This window comes from Carettochelys insculpta, chromosome 2, assembly GCF_033958435.1.
Source record: "Carettochelys insculpta isolate YL-2023 chromosome 2, ASM3395843v1, whole genome shotgun sequence".
In the NCBI taxonomy this organism is placed as follows: domain Eukaryota; kingdom Metazoa; phylum Chordata; order Testudines; family Carettochelyidae; genus Carettochelys; species Carettochelys insculpta.
The window spans coordinates 227,229,680-227,249,749 of NC_134138.1; the positions used below are offsets into that span (position 1 = coordinate 227,229,680).

Consider the following 20,070-nt stretch of genomic DNA (forward strand, 5'->3'; position numbering starts at 1 on the left):
TCTAATTTATATTATTTGCAGAGATAGCCACACACGCCATCTCTCCCATTTAAAAGGAGAATTGTTTTCCTGCTCTTTCCATTCTGAAATGTCTCCTGTGGGGCTAAAAGGTGTTTCCCTATTTCTTTTTCCTTAACTATCTTTATTTATAGTTTTCTCTTATTGGTATATGTGTACGCACAATCCTTTTGTTGATGGAGAAAAGTGTGATTGTGGATAAGCAAATATTTCAGATTGCCTGTGGAGCAGGAAATTGTTGAAATTAATGTGGAAGATGTATTCTCTTTTCCCTAGCCATTTATAGTTAAAAAAATATGTGTACTGCTATAGTGAAGGTTCGCAGTGATAATAAGTGGGACAAGTCACTGAAAAATTGTCTCTCTGGCTGTCAGAGAGTTTCAGCTGAAGAGACGGGTCCCAATTTTCTGAGGAAAATAAAACATCTCCCTTTTCTTTGGCTTGAGGGATTCTCTGCCTCCCCACCTCCCAAGAGGCATAAAGTCCATAACAGTGTCTAGCTCTAATTGCTTGCCATCAGTGACAATCACATAAATGCCAATAACGGCAAGAGAGCTCCAGAAACAAGTGGGCCTCAGGCACGGGCTCAGTCTTGGCAGACTCACCAGTACTTTTCTGCCAATAACTAGAGAGTGCCATATTGAGATTTTCCTCCTGATTTCCTCAGCATGCTGGCTCTACCCAGCTGATAGCAGATATATCAGACAACTAGATACTGTTTTTTAGTGGCAACTGGCTTCACATACTGGACACTAACTTCAGACATTCCAAAAAGATCTTTAAAACTTGTGAAGGATGAGATCTTTCTCTCCTTCTGTATTTTTATTCCCACCCCACATTACCCAGCACTACAATATTGATCCCAAACCACTTAGGAATGCTTCAGTCTTGGAGAAATTGAATTCCCCGACGTGTAAAGAATTTATATCTATAGTAGCAGATAATAAAATAGTTCAATAATGTGTTTATGAATACTGTGAGGAAGAGATGCGCATATTTATGCTACAGGTTGAACCTCTCTAGTCCAGCACCCTCGGGACCTGACCAGTGCCAGAAGATATAATTTGTCAGACTAAGAGAGGTCAATATTGTCTAGCACATTACCAATACTTCCACTGCTTACTGAGCTCATAGAAGACATATAGGGGTAAATTAAAGCTAAATAACTTCACAGAACACTGAGAGCCAGGACTTATGGCTGTCAACAAACTTTATGGGACTGCGGGAAGCATGGCCACACCCATGATAAGTTGTCATCTGGCTAATCAAAATCATGCCAGACCACAGATGTTGCCGGATGAGAGAGTTCTGGATTAGAGAGGTACACCCTGTAGTTCTCCATCAAGGGACTGTACAAAAGATCTTTTTTCTTTAAATGCTGACTTCTTACAAGATGTATTAATAGAAATGCAAGAGGGAAAGCTATGTCTTACCTGACCTCAGTGGTGAGAACTTCTGCTGGTAGTGACCATCGAATATTGTTTTAACCCAGGGGTGAGCGAAGTGAGGGACAGGCCCCCTTGCTGGGTCCTGAAATTTAATGAGGGGGGACACTCAGCATCATCAGCTGCTGGGTCTCAGGCTCATCCATCTCATTAAAAATGTTGAATGAGGTTACAGTTTTTATATATATGTATTCACATTTATATACTGATTAATGGAGTTTTTACATTCTACGTGCTTATTCTCTTGTGCATGGGAAAAGGGTTTTTTTCTCCATGACAACATAATCAAAATTTCCATTATTTTGGTTTACATTAGACAGGTTGGGGGACCCTGCTAATTGCAGGAACAAAAAGCGGGGCCTGATGTAAAAAGTTGGCTCATCCCTGTACCAATGAAGAACTTACATGTACACCATTCAAATAACTGTTTCACTCACTAACTAATGTTTCTATTTATCTTTTGTTGATCCTTGGTTCACGGCAAATACCTGCTCCAGGCTCAGGTAAGAGTCTCTAAAATAGATACCTAACCTTATAATGACCTTCCTAATGAAGCTCTATAATGCATAAACCGTTTGGCCTTTTCTGTAATTGGTCTTTATGAAGATGTGTGTGATAGTTGTAGGATTCTATCTTCAATGTACTTTAGTTACATTCTGTGTGTGTGTGTGTGTGAGAGAGAGAGAGAGAGAGATGCTGCCCTTAGCACAATGTAACAATTTTAGGCTTCACAGTTAAAAATAGTTTAGGAGGCTTGATTATGCTCTGATTTCCATTTGCATAATTTAGAGAGTGATGCCATTGGAATCAGCCCACCCCAACCACATCAAACATCCACAACTAGAACAAGAAGTCCTGTGGTACTTTATAGACTAACAGATATTTTGGAGCATAAGCTTTCGTGGGCAAAGACCCGCTTCATCAGATGCATGTGCTCAGTTTATGCTCCAAATATCTGTTAGTCTATAAGGTGCCACAGGACTTCTTGTTGTTTTTGAAGATACAGACTAACACGGCTACCTCTCTGATACTTGTCCACAACTAGGGTGACCACATTGCCCTAAGACAAATACATGCCACTAGTCTCCAGGGAGTGGGGTGCTGCTGTCCTATGTCAGGTCTCCTCAGCAATGAGTGCTGCTGCCCCATAGTGATGCACTGGCAATTGGTGGAGGGGGCAGAGGATGGGGATCCTCAACCTCCTGGAGGGAGCTGCTGAGCAGAGGGGATTTGCAGGCACCTGGCAGGAGGAGCCAGGGAATGTGGCAACCACTCCATGGCAGAGCTCGCTGGTGGTGGGGGCTGCCACCATAGGTTGCTGGGGAATGGAGCACCTGCCCGTGGAGATGCTCCCTAGCATCGGGGCTGTTGTCGTGAAACACTGGGTGCCAGGGAACAGGAGCCCTGCAAAATTTGCCCAGGATAATTTTCCCCATTTGTTTAAAAAAAGTCAGGATACCTATGAGACAGTTTAAATAAGGAACTGTCCTGGTAAAAATGAGACAGATGGTCACCTTATCCACAACTAATAATATTGTGTACGGTGTAGAATGTAAAAGGAAAGATTGAGCAGAAGTTAGCACAGGGAGCAGCGGAAGGGTTGCTGTGTGTGTTCTCTGGTGTATGTTAGCAAAGATAATGGTAAAGTGTGTGCCTACCAGTGCAGAAGACAGTGTGTCCTTTCGGGGAATTAACTTTTCATGTCTTTGTTTTAGTATCAGTTTGTTAAGTCCCTTGTAACAGCTAAATGTCACAACCTAGTTTTACATTTATAAAGATTAAATCTATTTATCTCTATAACAATAATGTTTGTATCACTGCTGTGTCAGAATGACAGCTCTTGCATACTTATCCTGTCTGCATACTGTGTGCAGCAAACTCATACTCTGTGTGGATTCCAGGTGTATGAGGTGGTCCCATGCCACAGCGACTGCAACCAGTACATATGGATTACAGAGCCCTGGAGTGTCTGCAAAGTGACCAATGTTGATTTAAAGGAGAACTGTGGAGAAGGTGTACAAACCAGGAAAGTGAGGTAAACAGAATGTAATCCTTCTCTTGAAAAAGTAAACAGAAACCCTCACCTTTAAATTGGGATGGCATTAAAGAAGCAAAATTTTATAGAATATTATTTTGACAAGGGCCTTTTCCCAGCTGTCTCTCTCAGAGTACATCTAGGCTGACCACGGAAGATCAACTGCTCAGGTTCGATCTGTCGGGTTGCTGTTTCGTGCTTGTGGGAAACAGCACGTTCCAGGGGTCAATGTTGACCGTAGAACTCCTTGCAAGGTTGACGGGAGAAGCTCCTCCCCATTGACCTTCCACCATGAAGACAGGCACAGAAGTCGACAGCTGAAAAGTCAATTTTAGGTACACAGCTAGTGTATCAGCTGTTGACCCTCTGGGTGAGAATAGAGACAGCCTCAGTTGGTGTAAATCGTAGTTTGAACTCAGTGGAGGTACACAAATTTGCACTGGTTTAGGATGTAGCCCTTTGCTTGTTTTTTAAATATAAAACTGTAATTTACATTTGTACTTTCATTTACATTACTTCCAAAGGCCCAAGTAATCCCAATGCTCTTTATACATTTAACATAGAGATCCTTTCTCACTGATCAGTGAAATTCAAATACCTCTGAGATGAAACATTGCAATCCAGTTAGCCACACACAGCAATCCAGCACAAGAGGTTGGGGCAAAAGGTGAAGGATGCCATATCCAATTAAAAACACAGTGAATCAAGGTAAATGTAATCACCCTAGTTAGAATTTGGCCACGGATTGTCGCTAATAGTCCTATTACTCTAATGCCTCAAACTTACATCTCAACCCAAAGACAGATTAATGTACTGTATGGAGTCTGTGTGGACAGATTAATGTACAGTATCCGTTATCAGTAACTATGCTCCTTCCATATGGAGTGGAAATCTGTCAACCTCACGAGAAAGCTTGCACAAACTCAGACAGACATAATCTTTCTCTCCAAATGCAAACGAATGGACATCATACCAAATGGACTAAAGGTGAAAAATCCTTTGCAATCTACATACTGCACAGACTACAGTGAGAGATTCTGCCATACATTCTCAAAGAAACTGAGGAACCACCTAATCAGCATCCTGTACAACAAACAGGAGAACATCAAAAGAGAGGTCTCAAATCTGGAGTCTTTCATAAAAAACCAACCTTCAACACAAACTTCCACACCGCTGAACTTTACTAAAATAAGACAGGAGATTTACATTAGACACTTCACTACTCTACAGAGGAAAAAGGACTGCAAGCTGTCTAAACTCCTGCCTGCCACACAGAGCCACAGCAGTGGTACCACTAACTCAGCCAGCAATATCGTCAATCTGTCCAGCTACACACTCAGTTCAGCAGAAGAGTCTGCTCTTTCTCAGGGACTCTCTTTTTGCCCCACCACCCGCACAAATAATACAGTTCTGCGGTGATCTGGAAGCCTGCTTTCGCTGTCTCAGACACAAAGAATACTTTCACCACAACACTGACCAGCACACAGTTACACAGACCCCCTCCCAGCAGCACAAGAAGAATAACTCCACGTGGACTCCTCCTGAGGGAAGAAATAACAGTCTGGACCTATACATAGAATGCTTCCGCCAATGCGCACAGGCAGAAATTGTGGAGAAACAGCATTGTTTGCCTCACAACCTGAGTCGTGCGGAACGCAATGCCATCCACAGCCTCAGAAACAACTCTGACATTATAATCAGAGAGGCAGATAAAGGAGGAGCTATTGTCATCATGAACAGGTCTGACTACCAGAAGGAGGCTTCCAGACAACTCTCCAATACCAGATTTTACAGGCTACTTTCCTCAGATCCCACCGAGGAATACACTAAGAAACTACACCATCTGCTCAGGACACTCCCTACACAAGCACAAAAACAGATCTATACCAACACACCTCTAGAGCCCCGTCTGGGGCTATTCTACCTACTACCCAAGATCCACAAACCTGGAAATCCTGGACGCCCCATCGTCTCGGGCATTGGCACTCTCACTGAAGGACTGTCTGGTTATGTGGACTCTCTCCTCAGACCCTATGCCACCAGCACTCCCAGCTATCTCCGAGACACCACTGACTTCCTGAGAAAACTGCAATACATTGATGACCTACCAGAAAACACTATCCTAGCCACCATGGATGTAGAGGCTCTCTATACCAGCCTCCCACACAAAGATGGAATAAATGCTGTCCGGAACAGTATCCCTGGTGATGCTACAGCACATCTGATGGCTGAGCTTTGTAACTTTATCCTCACACACAACTATTTCAGATATGGTGACAATATATACCTTCAAATCAGCGGCACAGCTATGGGTACCTGCATGGCCCCTCAATATGCCAATATTTTCATGGCTGACCTGGAACAGCGCTTCCTCAGCTCTCGTCCACTAACACCACGTCCCTACTTATGCTACATTGATGACATCTTCATCATCTGGACCCATGGAAAGGAGACTCTGGAGGAATTCCACCGGGACTTCAACAACTTTCACCCCAACATCAACCTCAGCCTGGAACAGTCTACACAGGACATCCACTTTCTGGACACCATGGTGCTAATACGCAATGGCCACATCAATACCACTCTGTACCATAAACCCACTGACCGCTACGCCTACCTTCATGCCTCCAGCTTCCATCCCAGACACACCACACGATCCATTGTCTACAGCCAAGCACTAAGATATAACCGCATTTGCTCCAACCCCTCCGACAGAGACAAACACCTACAGGATCTCTACCAAGCATTCTTGAAACTGCAATACCCACCTGAGGAAGTGAAAAAACATCAACAGAGCCAGACGTGTGCCACGAAGCCTCTTACTACAGGACAAGCCTAAGAGAGAAACCAACAGAACACCACTAGCCATCACCTACAGTCCTCAGCTAAAACCTCTACAGCGCATCGTCAGGGATTTACAACCCATCCTGGACAATGATTCCCCCACTTTCACAGGCCTTGGGAGGCAGACCAGTCCTTGTCCACAGACAGCCTGCCAACCTGAAGCAAATCCTAACCAGCAACTATACACCACACCACAGTCACTCTAAGTCAGGGACCCATCCATGCAACAAACCTCGTTGCCAGCTCTCCCCACATATCTATACCAGTAACACCATTACAGGACCTAACTTGATCAGCCACACCATCGTGGGTTCATTCAGCTGCACATCTACCAATATAATTTATGCCATCATGTGCCAGCAATTCCCCTCTGCTATATACATCGGACAAACTGGACAGTCTCTGCGTAAAAGAATAAACACACACAAATCAGATATCAGAAATGGCATCTACAAGAACCTGTAGGAGAGCACTTCAATCTCCCGGGCCACACAGTAGCAGACTTAAAAGTAGCTATCCTACAGCAAAAAAATTTCAAGACCAGACGCCAAAGAGAAATTGCTGAGCTACAATTCATCTGCAAATTTGACACCCTCAGCTCAGGATTAAACAAAGACGGCGAATGGCTGGCTAAATACAAAAGCAGCTTCCCCTCCCTTGGTGTTCACACCTCCAGATCAACGGCTGGTAGTAGGCCTCATCCTTCCTGACTGAGCTAACCTTGTTATGCCAGCCTTGCTCTGGCTTATTTATACCTGGCTCTGCAGATTTCCATGACCAGCATCTGATGAAGTGAGTCTTTGCTCACAAAAGCTCATGCTCAAAACTTTTCTGTTAGTCTGCAAGGTGCCACAGGACCCTTTGTTGCTGTTACAGATCCAGACTAACACGGCTACCCCTCTGATACTGTGCTCCTTCTGTTTCTCAGTTTTTCTGCTTAAGTTATTAAAGAACAGTAGGAGTAGCTGTGTGTCCACAGTTCTTATTGAAATGATAAAGAAAAGCTGTTGAAGTCCTTAACAGTATTTTGAATCTGGAATATATATGGCCTAGAAAGCTTTAAATATAAAAGCAAAGGGTGAAAGTCTCTGCTCCATATTAAATTGGCAAGGCATCAGAGCAGAGAATATGGTCCTGTATCAGTAGTAGTAGGCATCCTTCAGTTTGCATAGACTATGGATCGCGCCCTTTAAAGTTGCAATTGAGGACTTCATTTACAGCGTCTATTGTAACTATGAAGACCCACACGAGAGTGACAGTCCTTGCTGCATCTCTTGCAGATGTAGTGGGTGTCTGGCAAGTCCTTATTGTGCTTTCTGTGCGCTCGCTTCTCCTCTGCTAGCTGTCTGATCTTCATCTCTTCTGAAGGCCCTTGTGTAACCCCTGCCTCCATCTGCTGAGGTCGTCTGCTAGTTGTTCCCAGTTGTCCAGCTCGATGTCTACCTCTCTGAGGTCTCTCTTGCAGACATCTTTGTAGCGCAACTGGGGGCGTCCGGGAGGTCTTTTGCCAGAGGCTAGCTCACCATACAGGATGTCTTTTGGAATCCTTCCATCATTCATCCTGTGGACGTGGCGAAGCCAGCGGAGTCGATGCTGCCTGAGGAGGGTGTGCATGGTTGGGATTCCAGCTTGCTCAAGGACAGCGGTGTTGGTCACGCTGTCCTTCCATGATATTCCAAGGATGCGCTTGAGGCAGCGCAAGTGGAAGACGTTCAGCCTCTTTTCCTGGCGGGCATACAGGATCCAAGTCTCACTGCCATAAAGGAGGGTGCTGAGGATGCAGGCTCTGTAGACTTGCATTTTGGTGTGAGTGTACAGCTTGTTGTTATTCCACACTCTCTTGCTGAGTCTGGACAGAGTTGTGGCCGCTTTTCCGATCCTCCTATTTAGCTCAGTCTCCAATGACAGGGTGTCACTGATGGTGGACCTGAGGTGAACGAACTCGTGGACGACCTCTAACGTACAGTTGTCAATGCTGATTGATGGGGATTCAGCAACATCCTGACCGAGTATGTTTGTCTTCTTTAGGCTGATGGTAAGCCCAAAGTCCTTGCACGCTTTGGAGAACTGATCCAGCAGTTTTTGAAGCTGGTCTTCTGTGTGAGACACTACAGCAGCATCGTCTGCGAACAGCATATCTCTGATGAGGACTTCTTGCACCTTAGACTTAGCTTTCAGCCTTGCAAGGTTAAACAGTTTCCCATCAGATCTTGTGTGCAGCAAGATGCCCTCTGTTGAAGATCCAAAGGCATGCTTCAGGAGGAGCGCGAAGAAGATCCCAAACAATGTCGGAGCAAGCACGCATCTTTGTTTGACGATGCTCCTGATTCTGAAAGCATCCGATAACGCGTCGTCATATTGGATGGTTCCTCTCATGTCTTCGTGGAAAGACTGGATCATCTTGAGTAACCGTGGAAGACAGCCTATCTTATGGAGCAGTTTGAACAGACCATCCCTGCTGACCAAGTCAAAGGCCTTGGTCAGATCGATGAAGGCTATGTAGAGTGGCTTTCTCTGCTCCCTGCACTTCTCCTACAGCTGCCTTTGAGAGAAGACCATGTCAACGGTAGACCTCTCTGTGCGGAATCCGCACTGCGATTCGGGGTACACCCTCTCAGCAATCTTCTGGAGTCTGCCAAGGGTGCCGCGAGCGAACAGTTTACCAGTGACGCTTAGGAGGGAGATTCCACGATAGTTGTTGCAGTCGCTTCTGTCTCCTTTGTTCTTATACAAGGTTACAATGTTAGCGTCACGCATATCCTGTGGAACCTCACCCTCTTTCTAGCACAGGCACAGTAGCTCATGTAGGGGTTCCAGGAGTGTGTCCGCGGCACACTTGATTACCTCTAGTGGTATACCATCCTGACCAGGGGCCTTTCCTGCTGCAATGCTGTCAATGGCTCTCTTCAGTTCATCCACAGTTGGTTCTTGATCCAGTTCGTCCATTACTGGTAGGCGCTCGACGGCATCGAGGGCTGCGTCAACCACAACGTTCTCGCGTGAGTACAGCTTGGAGTAGTGCTCAACCCAGCGCTCCATCTGTTTGGCTTTGTCAGCAATGACTTCACCAGATTTGGATTTCAGAGGTGCCATCTTGTTCTGGGTGGGTCCTAATGCCTTCCTCATACCCTCGTACATTCCTCTGAGATTACCAAAGTCAGCACAGGTCTGGGTGCTGCTGCATAGCTGTAGCCAGTGGTTGTTGGCACAGCGCCTGGCTGTCTGCTGTACTGTTCTTCTGGCCTCTCTAAGTGCTTGCTGGGTGCTCTGGCTCAGTGAGCGTTTGTACTCCAGGAGTGCAGCGCGCTTCTTTTCAATGACTGGAATAATCTCATCGGAGTTAGCTTCAAACCAGTCGTTCGTGTTTCTAGCTCTTCTTCCAAACACCGACAAGGCCGTGTTGTAAACTGTATCCCTCAGATGTTGCCATTTGGATGTCGCATGGGCACCCCCAGGGCCTCTGCGCAGATTTTCCTGGAGGGTCTCTCTGAACTTTTCAGCTTTCTCCGAGTTTGCCGTCTTTCTGGCATCAACGCGGGGCCTTCCAGCAGGTTTAGAGCGGTACAGCTTCTTGGGTCTCAGCTTGAGCTTGGAGCAAACTAGCGAGTGATCTGTATCACAGTCAGCACTATGATAGCTGCGTGTCAGAAGGACGTTTTTGAGGTTATTATGCCTAGTGATGACCACATCTAGTTGATGCCAGTGCTTCGAGCGTGGGTGACTCCACGACACTCTGTGCTGTGGCTTCGTTTGGAAGAATGTGTTTGTGATGCACAGATTGTGGTACGTGCACAGTTCAAGGAGACGCTGTCCATTGTCATTCATTTTTCCCCACACCAAAGTGTCCGAAGCAGGAAGGCCATGAGGCCCAATCAGCTCCAACTCTTGCATTGAAGTCACCCAAGATGTACAGTTGTTCACGAGCAGGTATTTGCGCTACAAAAAAAGTCCTGTATCAAGTACAGGTTAAATCTCTCTTGTCTGGCACTCGAGTCTTGAGACCTGACCGGCGCTGGACAAGAGCATTTGCCAGATGTCGGAGGTCAACATTTTCTAGCACGTTACAACACTTCCATTCCTTATTGAGCACTGAGAGCCAGGACTGGTGGCTGTAAACGAACTTCATGGGAGCACAGGAAACTTGGCCATACCTATGATAAGTGGCTGTCCAACTAACTAAAATGATGCCAGATTACAGAGTTTGCTGGACAAGAGAGTTCCAGATTAAAGGAGTTCAACATGTACTGGGTTTCAGTACCTTTCTATTACCCTTGTGGTCCACTAGGCCTGCTAAATCAACCAGCGTGAACAGTGGATTTGATGTGCCAGTGTTTGAAAGTTTCAGTATGTATTCACAAGGATGTCCTGTCCAGGTGTTTTCTGATCAAATATTTTGAGTAAATCAGTCCCACTACCAAAAAGGAATGGAAAATTATGTTTGTCTGTTAATACCAATAACGTCTTGCAGTTGTTGTACACGTTATTCAGTGAAGCTGAAAAACTGAGCCACTTGGGGTAGTTAATCTGCAAGTAAAGTAGTTCATTGCAATTTCACGTTACACTCAGCCTGGTTCAAAATACTTCTTTTTTTCCATATGTTTAAAAGAAGAGTAGGTATGTTCTATTTCCCCACGCTGTGAATGTAAAACTGTCTAAAGAGTGGACTTAGTAAAAGAAGAAAGTAGATAAATCTTCCAAAATTTACTGAATCTGATCCAAGCATCCTGTCTACTGTTCAACTTACCTGTCAAGTCAAAAACTTCCTTAAGAGAAATCTTGTGTGGTAATGTACATAATAAGAAGTGCAGTACTGATTATTTTCTAATGTTATTTATAGAGCAACATACAACTTAAGAAGTTTTCTCTGTCTCCATGTTAGATGGCAAGCCATAAAAAAATTTAGTCTACAGGACCCATTTGAGGGCCATGTGAATTAATTGGCAAAGGTTCCCTTTAATGTTCCACGAGGACTATCACAGTAGCTATATTTGACAATATTACATTTAAATAGAATCATTCCTTGAATCTAATGATTTATCTGGAGGTCAGATATTTAGTTTTAGTTTGTCACAAATAGTGAACTGTGCATAAATGTCTGTAATATAAGAACAATCAAAATAGACATTGTAAGTCCCACCAAGATCTTATTCTCTTTTAAAAAAGCATTAAGTCCTGATGTGGGTGGTGCTGCAGGCTCTGTCCATCAGCACGTGGATACTACCATGAAAGCTAGCGAAGAAAATCTACTATTTATGCCAAAGAAAGGAGTTTCAGTCCTTTGGGATGAATGCACAAACACACATGCAAAACCACCACCTTTTTTTCTCATCTATATACCAACTCTCATTGGAAGCTAATTCCACTAAACAGATTTGTCAGATTTACAGTATCTCTGTTGGTTATGCTAATTTAAAATAAGCATGTTTAAACTGTTTTCAGACTGACAGCATGAGATCTTTAGTTATACAAGAATCTGTAATGTAATAGAATAGCACAGTTTTAAAATATTGCAATGAATGTGAAGGTATAGTGATTGTATGGGAACAAATGTATTGTGAATCAACTCCAAACAACCTTAACTGACCCTTACCATGCCCTCTGTCTGGCAGCAGCTGTGAGGGCTGGGAAAAGTAGACCTCCTTAGATTGAAAATTCTTTGGAACAAGAGTGATCTTCCATATTGGCTATACAGCATTAAGCACAGTTGAGCCCAGATCCTGTTGGGGCCTCTGAATGCTAATGTAAGCAAAGCAAAAGGCTTTGAGGACATCAGTAGAAAATAGGCATGGTACTGAAAAAAAAAACAGTTCTAAACAGCTTAGAATTTTGACTGATATTTATAAATATTAACAGAATAATCCTCATAACTCTACAAGGTAAAAATTTGTGCAGTCCCCATTTACAGAGGGGTAAAATGATGCAGAGTGTCTGTGCAAATTCCCTCAGCAAGGCAGGATTAGAATATGGAAGCTTTTCACCCCTAGCTCTGATCGTAAACTGATATACTGAACTTCTGTCTCCAACTGATCAAAATTGGGGACATTCTGACTTTTTCAAATGGTCGTAGGCATTTTACAGGTAATTATGTATTTGGATTACATCAAAATTTTCTGGATTTTGCTGTAAGTATTTTGCTTGGGGTCAGATTGTAGAACACTACATTATTTTCATGTAATAGATGCAGTTATTGTAAAAAATATCCATGGTATGGATATATATTTATATATAGCCTTGTATTTTTCCAGATGCATGCAGAACACAGTCGATGGTCCTTCTGACACTGTGGAAGACTACCTGTGTGACCCTGAAGAGATGCCTCTTGGTGCTAGAAAATGCACATTGCCATGTCCTGAAGACTGTGTTATGTCTGAATGGGGTCAATGGTCTAGATGTTCCTTGGTAAGAAACATATTAAAAAATTGGCATTTAGAGTTTTGAGACTATATTATTCAAAGAAAGTAAGCCAGAAGTTATTTTGCAGAGATGTTTCACTGAACGATAGCCAGACATGCAAATGATGATAAGTTACTAACATTATTGGCAAAAGCAGATTGTCAAAAAATATCTTCAAGGGGACAACATTTCACCATTAAAAGCAACAGAGAGGTAGCCGTGTTAGTCTGTATTCTAACAAAACAAAACAGCAGTCATATAGCACTTTAAAGACTAACAAAATGGTGTATTAGGTGATGAGCTTTCATAGCACAGACCCACTTCTTCAGATCTGTAGAGTTTCCAGTCCAGACCCAGATATATATTACAGAGGTCCAAAAAAATTGCAATAAAATCTGACAAATCAAATACATAAACTGATCTGGAGAAGGGGGTGAGCAGTGAGGTAGCAAAGTTTGCAAATGACACTAAACTGTTCAGAATAGTCAAGACAAACGTAGACTGAAGAACTTGAAAAAGATCTCATCAAACTAAGTGATTGAGCAACAAAATGGCAAATGAAATTGAATGTGGATAAGTGTAAGGTAATGCACATTGGAAAAAATAACCCCAGCTATACTTACAATATGATGGGGGCTAATTTAGCTATAACTAATCAGGAAAGAGATCTTGGAGTTATTGTGGATAGTTCCTTGAAAACCTACACACAGTGTGCAGAGGCAGTCAAAAAGGCAAATTGGATGTTAGGTATTATTAAAAAAGGGATAGAAAATAAGACAAGGAGTATCTTACGGCCCCTATATAAATCTATGGTATGTCCACATCTTCAATACTGTGTACAGATGTGGTCTCCTCACCTCTGCAAAAGGTTCAGAAAAGGGCAACTAGAGTGATTAGAGGCTTGGAACAGATTCTGTGTGAGGAGAGGCTAAAAAGCTTGTGACTTTTCAGTTTAGAAAAGAGGAGATGTTTCAATTTAGAAAAGAGGACATGATAGAGGTACATAAAATTATGACAGGTGTACAGAGGGTGAATAAGGAGAAGTTATTTATTTGTGCCCATAATACAAGAACTAGGGGACACCAAATAAAATTAATGGGTAGCAGGTTTAAAAGTAATAAACTTCACTCTGTGCATAGTTAACCTGTGGAACTCCTTGCCAGAGGAGACTGTGAAGGCTAGGACTACAACAGAGTTTAAGAAAGAGCTAGATAAATTCATGGAGGTTGGGTCCATAAAAGGCTATTAGCCAAGGCTAGGAATGGTGGCCCTGGCCGCTGATTGTCAGAGGCTGGAGATGGATGGCAGGAGACAAATTGCGTGATCATTGTCTTCGGTTTACCCCCTCTGGGGAACCTGGCACTGGCCTTTGTCAGCAGACAGGCTACTGGGATGGGTGGACCTGTGGTCTGACCCAGTATGGCCGTTCTTATGAAGGAGGGGGGTTAAGGGTGGGAGATGTAAAGTGTTAAGGGGATGTTAATATCCCCCACCCCACAACCCCCTCCTTCAGTTCATCTATTGGTTTGTCAGTTTGTATTACAATTTTTCTATTTTGGACCTCTGTACTATATATCTGGGTCTGGACTGGAAATTCTATAGATCTGAAGAAATGGGTCTGTCCCACAAAAGCTCATCACCTAATAATTCATTTTGTTAGTCTTTAAAGTGCTGCATAACTGCTGTTTTGTTTCATTAAAAGCAGTTGTTCAAAAAATCTCCTCTTGATGCTGACAGTTTCATGAGCTATTGCCCTTCATTTTCCAAGAAGGTTCATTTTGGATGAGTCAATTTTCGCAATGTCTCAATATCCCACGTTCCTTAGGCACTGTTTGGTCTGACTGCATCTCTCTGTGTAAAAATACAGCAGGGGAAGGTCTGTACTTAAATCCTGCAGCAGCACAACTGTACTGATGTGGTTTTACTAGTATAGTGCTTCACCGGCAGGACGGCTTCTCCTGTTGCGATAAGTACTCCACCTCTGCAAGAGGTAACAGCTAACGGGGGGAAAGCCTTTAGTTGAACTAATGCTGTTCAATCTGTGGGGTAAGTAGATATAATTATGTTGCTCAGAGGTCTGGAGTTTACATGTCCCTGAGTGAGTTGTTTATACTAATAATGTAAGTTCATAGTGTAGACTTAGCCTGTGTGTTCTTTAGTGAGAGAATTACTATCGATGAAGAGCACAAGGCTGCTGAACTTAAAGATAGCTCAGTCCATCGGCCCAATGTATTTTGTCTGCCTGCAGTCTCAAGGAGGTAATATGAAACAGCAGTGAAAATAAAAATGGGCTTCTCACTTTCCATAGCTTGAGGAAGTAGGAGCTGTTCCCTAGCATCTGAGCTAATGCACTGCAATTTTTGGAAAGGCAACTCAGAATCTGGAATTTCATATACTTCATTGCTTTAAGGCAGTATCAACAAAAAGTGAACTAGATAGGGAATTGTTGAGGCGTTACCAGGGTAATTAGATATTAATTCCTAGCTATTATTACCAAGCTGAAATAGCAAACCCATAAAACAACAAGCAAAGGATCCCTTCTAGGCAAAGAATAAAGTCTTTGTTTTACATTAGCATTTTGTAAAATGGGTGCTGAAAAGGTTGTTATGTTTGTAGGCAGAGAGATTGAACATATCAAAAACAATTGTTTTTGTTTTCCTTTTCAAGCCCTGCAACAGAAGTAATGTGCGTGAAAGGTCAGCAGAGCCCCTAAGACAACCTGATGAAGGAAAGGCTTGTCCAGCCTCCACTCAGACAGAACCTTGCCGTCTGAACAAAAACTGTTACCACTATGATTACAATGTGACAGGTATTGGCATTCTTACAATATAAGAACAAACTGTAAAATCATAGAATCATAAAACCATAGAATTCTAGGGCTGGACGGGACCTCAGGAGGTGATGTAGTCCAGCCCCCTGCCTAAAGCAGGATCAACCCCAATTAAATCGTCCCACCATGACTGTGTCAAGCTGGGCCTTAAAAACTTCTAGGGATGGAGATTCCACAACCTCTCTTGGTAACATATTCCAGTACTTCACCACTCTCTTGGTGAAAGAGTTTTTCTTGATATGCAACCTACACCTCTCCCTCTGTAACTTCAGACTATTGCTCCTTGTTCTGCAATCTGTTGCCATTGAGAACAGTCTCTCTCCATTCTCTTTAGAGCCCCCTTTCAGAAGTTGAAGGCTGCTATCAAATCGCCCGTCAGTCTTCTCTTCTGCAAACTAAATAAGCCCAAATCTCTCAACCTCTCCTCATAGGTGATGTGCTCCATCACCTTAGTCATTTTCGTTGTCCTCTGCTGAATTATCTCCAATGTGGCCACATCCTTTCTATACTGGGAGGCCCAGAACTGGACACACTACTCCAGATGTGGCCCCACATGTGCCGAATAGGGAGGAACAGTAACTTCTCTAGATCTGATGGTAATGCTTCTCCTAATGCACCGCAATATGCCATTGGCTTTCTTGTCTACAAGGGCACACTGTTTGCTCATATCCAGCCTTTCATCCACTATAATCCACAGGTCTTTTTCTGCTGCACTGCCACTTAGCCAGTAGGTCCCCAGCCTGTAACAGTGCTTGGCATTCTTCCATCCCGAGTACAGGACTCTGCACTTCCCCTTGTTAAACATCATCAGATTTCTTTTGGCCCAATCGCCCAATTTCTCTAGGTCACTCTGGACCCTATCCCTACCCTCCAGTATATCTACCTGACCCCCTAGCTTAGTGTCATCTGCAGATTTACTGAGGGTGCAATCCATCCTCTCATCCAGGTCTTTAATAAAGATATTGACCAGGACTGGCCCTAGAACTGATCCTCGGGGCACTCTACTTGAAACCGACTGCCAACCAGACACTGAGCCATTGAACACTACCCATTGGGCCCATCCATCAAGCCAGGTTTCTTTCCATCCTACAGTCCATCTTACAGTCCATGTATCCAGTTGATACTACTTTAACTTATGGGCAATAATGTTGTGGCAGACGGTATCAAAAGCTTTGTTAAAGTCAAAGTATATCACATCCATTGACTTCACCACGTCCATAGAGCCGGTTACCTAATCACAGAAGCTAATCAGATTAGTCAGGCATGACTTGCCCTTGGTGAATCCATGTTGACTACTCTTGACCACTTTCCCCTCTTCCAAGTGCTTCAAAATGGATTCCATGAGGATCCCCTCCATGATTTTTCTGGGGACTGAGGTAAGGCTGACCAGTCTATAGTTCCCTGGATTGTTCTTGTTTCCTTTTTTAAACATGGGCACTATGTTTGCCTTTTTCCAATCATCCAGGACCTCTCCTATCTCCATGAGTTTTCAAAGGTAGCCAAAGGCTCTGCAATGACATCTGCCAATTACCTCAGTACCCTTGGATGCACTAAATCTGGACCCATGGATTTGTGTGCATCTAGCTTTACTAAATAGCCTTTTACCCTTTCCTTCCTCGCTAAGAGCTGCCCACCTCCTTCCCATACCGCATTCCTTAGTGCCATAGTCAGGTAGCTGACCTTGCCCATGAAGACTGAGACAAAAAAAGCATTGAGTACTTCAGCCTTTCCCACATCATCTGGTTACCTGTCTCATTCAGTAACAGCCCCACACCTCCCTGATATCCCTTTTATTTTTAACATGCCTGTAGAAAACCTTCTTGACGCCCTTCACATTCCTTGCTAGCTGCAATTCCAATTGTGCTTTCACTTTCCTGATTACCCTGCCCCCCCAGAATTCTCCAGCCATCTATTTATACTCCTCCCTAGTCATCTGTCCAAGTTTCCAATTCTTATATGCATCCGTTTTGAGTTTAAGCTCACCAAGGATTTTCCTTGTAAGCCCAGCAGGTTGCCTACCATGTTTGCTTTTCTTCCTGTACATCAGGGCGGTTTGTTCCTGTGCCTTCAGTAAGACCTCTTTTAAAATCCTGCCAGTTCTCCTGAACTCCTTTCCCCCTCATGTTAGCTTCCCAGGGGATGCTGCCCATCAGTTCTCTCTGGGAGTCAACGTCTGCTCTTCTGAAATCAAGGGATGTGTATTTTACTGCTCACCTTTCTTCCTTTTATCAGAATCCTGAAATCTATCATCTCATGATCACTGCAGCCCAGTTTGCCACCCACTTCTACTTCTCCTACTAGTTCTTCCCAGTTTGTGAGCAGCAGGTCAAGCTGCACATGGCCCCTGGTCAATTCCTTCAGCACTTGTACCGGGAAATTTTCCCCAACATTCTTCGAACACGTCCTGGATTGTCTGTTTGCTGCTGTATTCGTCTCCCAACAAATGTCTGGGTGGTTAAAGTCTCCCATGAGCTCCAGGGCCTGTGATTTGGAAGCTTCTCTTAGTTTTCTGAAGAAATCCTCGTCTACCTCATCTATCTGATCTGGTGACCTATAGCAGACACCAAACACAACATCACCTCTGTTGCTTCCACTTCTAAGGTTAACCCAAAGACATTCAGCTGGCTTTTCTCCCTCCATGTACTGGAGCTCTGAGCAGTCATATTGCTGTCTCACACAAATCGCAACTCCTTTTCCTTTTCTCCCTGTCTGTCCTTCCTGAACAGCTTATACCCTTCCATGTCAGTGTTCCAATTATGTGAGTCGTCCCATAATTGGAGCTCTACCTGTTTTTGCAATTTAGTTCTATGTGAAGCTAAAAATTAAGATGTGGGTCAAGTTTGTACAATAAGCACCTGCTGTTAAACCACAGCTCGTGGTCCTTAATTCCTGATCCAACAGAAGAACACTAAAGGAATCTGTTACACTCAGTCTTGCTGAAGTTGCTCTCAGCAGGTAGTAAAGAAGAGCTGGGTTACCTATGCTACAACTCCTTTCCCCTAGAGATGAAGTTATGGCTTTTGAGAAGTTCTTACTCCTCCCTGCAGCTATTACCCCGTCTGTGTTTCTCTTGTTAGCAAGACCCTCTCCTCTTGTAGTAAAACTGTGTGGATAGTGAAGAGGGTTCAGTATGTGAGAAAAAATACAATACCTATTCCAGACACCCATTATACCAAAAGTATAGGTCTTTTACATGCTATCTAATGTATTGTGTATTGTCTGAATTATAAATGGAGTCAAACTGTTTGATTCAAAGAAAATATTGTTGTTAAACTGTAATTTCAGAATAATATAATTTAATTAGCCATATTAGTCTACCTCACTGGCCTGTGTGTGTGTGTGTGTGCATAGCTCAAAACCCGTCCAGATACATACACTTGTTTGACTTTTCAGAAACACATCATGTCACTGGATGCCTAACTATGTTTATTTCCAATATGTCCAGCTAATGGGCTCCATGAGTTTTTGAATATGTAAAACTTGATTCTTAGGGTTCTTTTAGGCCATTTGAATTAAATGTGTTGTTGAATTAATCAAAGCTTCATCATAAATCAGTTTGATTGGTTTCCTGGTCTGATGGTCTCCTTTATTGCCAGACTGGAGTACGTGTCAGCTCAGTGAGAAGGCTGTCTGTGGCAATGGCATCAAAACAAGAATGTTAGATTGTGTTCGCAGTGATGGCAAATCAGTTGACCTGAAGTATTGTGAAGAGGTGAGTAGGGGCTCTTTTCTCTTTGTGAGTAAACTTGCCCTAGTAGCTTTAATTCATGCTGAACTGGCTGACCTGTGCTTCCTGTAACCCAGATCGGACATATGTCTCTCAACATTATACATGTACCAGTAAGTACTCCTTAAAATGAGGCTGTGTCATAAAAATAAAAATTCCTTTGGTAGTTTGTGTGTACACACAAAGAGGTGCTGATTATTATACCCTGAATTGTTTCAGAACAATAAGAAATCACAGTGAAGAAATGCAATACATCTTAATCAGAATGCAACTCATTCTAATGTGATATGATTTCTGTGTGGTACCTTGGACAGCTGCCGGTATCAATCATTTATTCAGCATGTTGCTAAACATGTGTCATGTACCATACTGCAGCCAGGCTGATTGCTAACTTGCACCCAGCTGTGTAAGATGAGACATCCAAGCTGTGTGAAAAATGTACAGCATCAACAAGGAAATGGAACTTCTTACAAAAGCACGTACAGTGGAGTAATATTCAGCAGACAGGTCACATTAATTGTATGTAACTGTTCCACGAATCTGTTCTTAAATGACTACTCCAGGCAGGCAATACTATTGCTTCAGTCATTTCATGGGTCTGTTAAAGGAGACTGTGTATCTATTAATGATTGATGCTGTGCAGAGCATACCATGAAGGACTATGGAGAACCATACACCAAAGTTTCCATTGCAGTGAAACCTCCCCAGTTGTTCCAATGGAAAGTGGCAGACCTTGCCTTAACCTCCTAACAGAACAGACATGAAACCACCTGGAAAG

General features: G+C 43.3%; 1 protein-coding gene across 1 annotated transcript in view; it reads left to right on the top strand.

Moving 5' to 3' along the window:
- Positions 1-20,070, top strand: part of THSD7A (thrombospondin type 1 domain containing 7A) — a 489,942-nt gene that overhangs the window by 434,148 nt on the left and 35,724 nt on the right. The window contains exons 17-21 of the mRNA XM_074984678.1: positions 1,961-1,966; positions 3,365-3,498; positions 12,588-12,741; positions 15,403-15,544; positions 19,162-19,277. Of these exons, the coding sequence (XP_074840779.1) occupies positions 1,961-1,966; positions 3,365-3,498; positions 12,588-12,741; positions 15,403-15,544; positions 19,162-19,277 (552 nt within the window). The remainder of the gene's footprint in view (positions 1-1,960; positions 1,967-3,364; positions 3,499-12,587; positions 12,742-15,402; positions 15,545-19,161; positions 19,278-20,070) is intronic.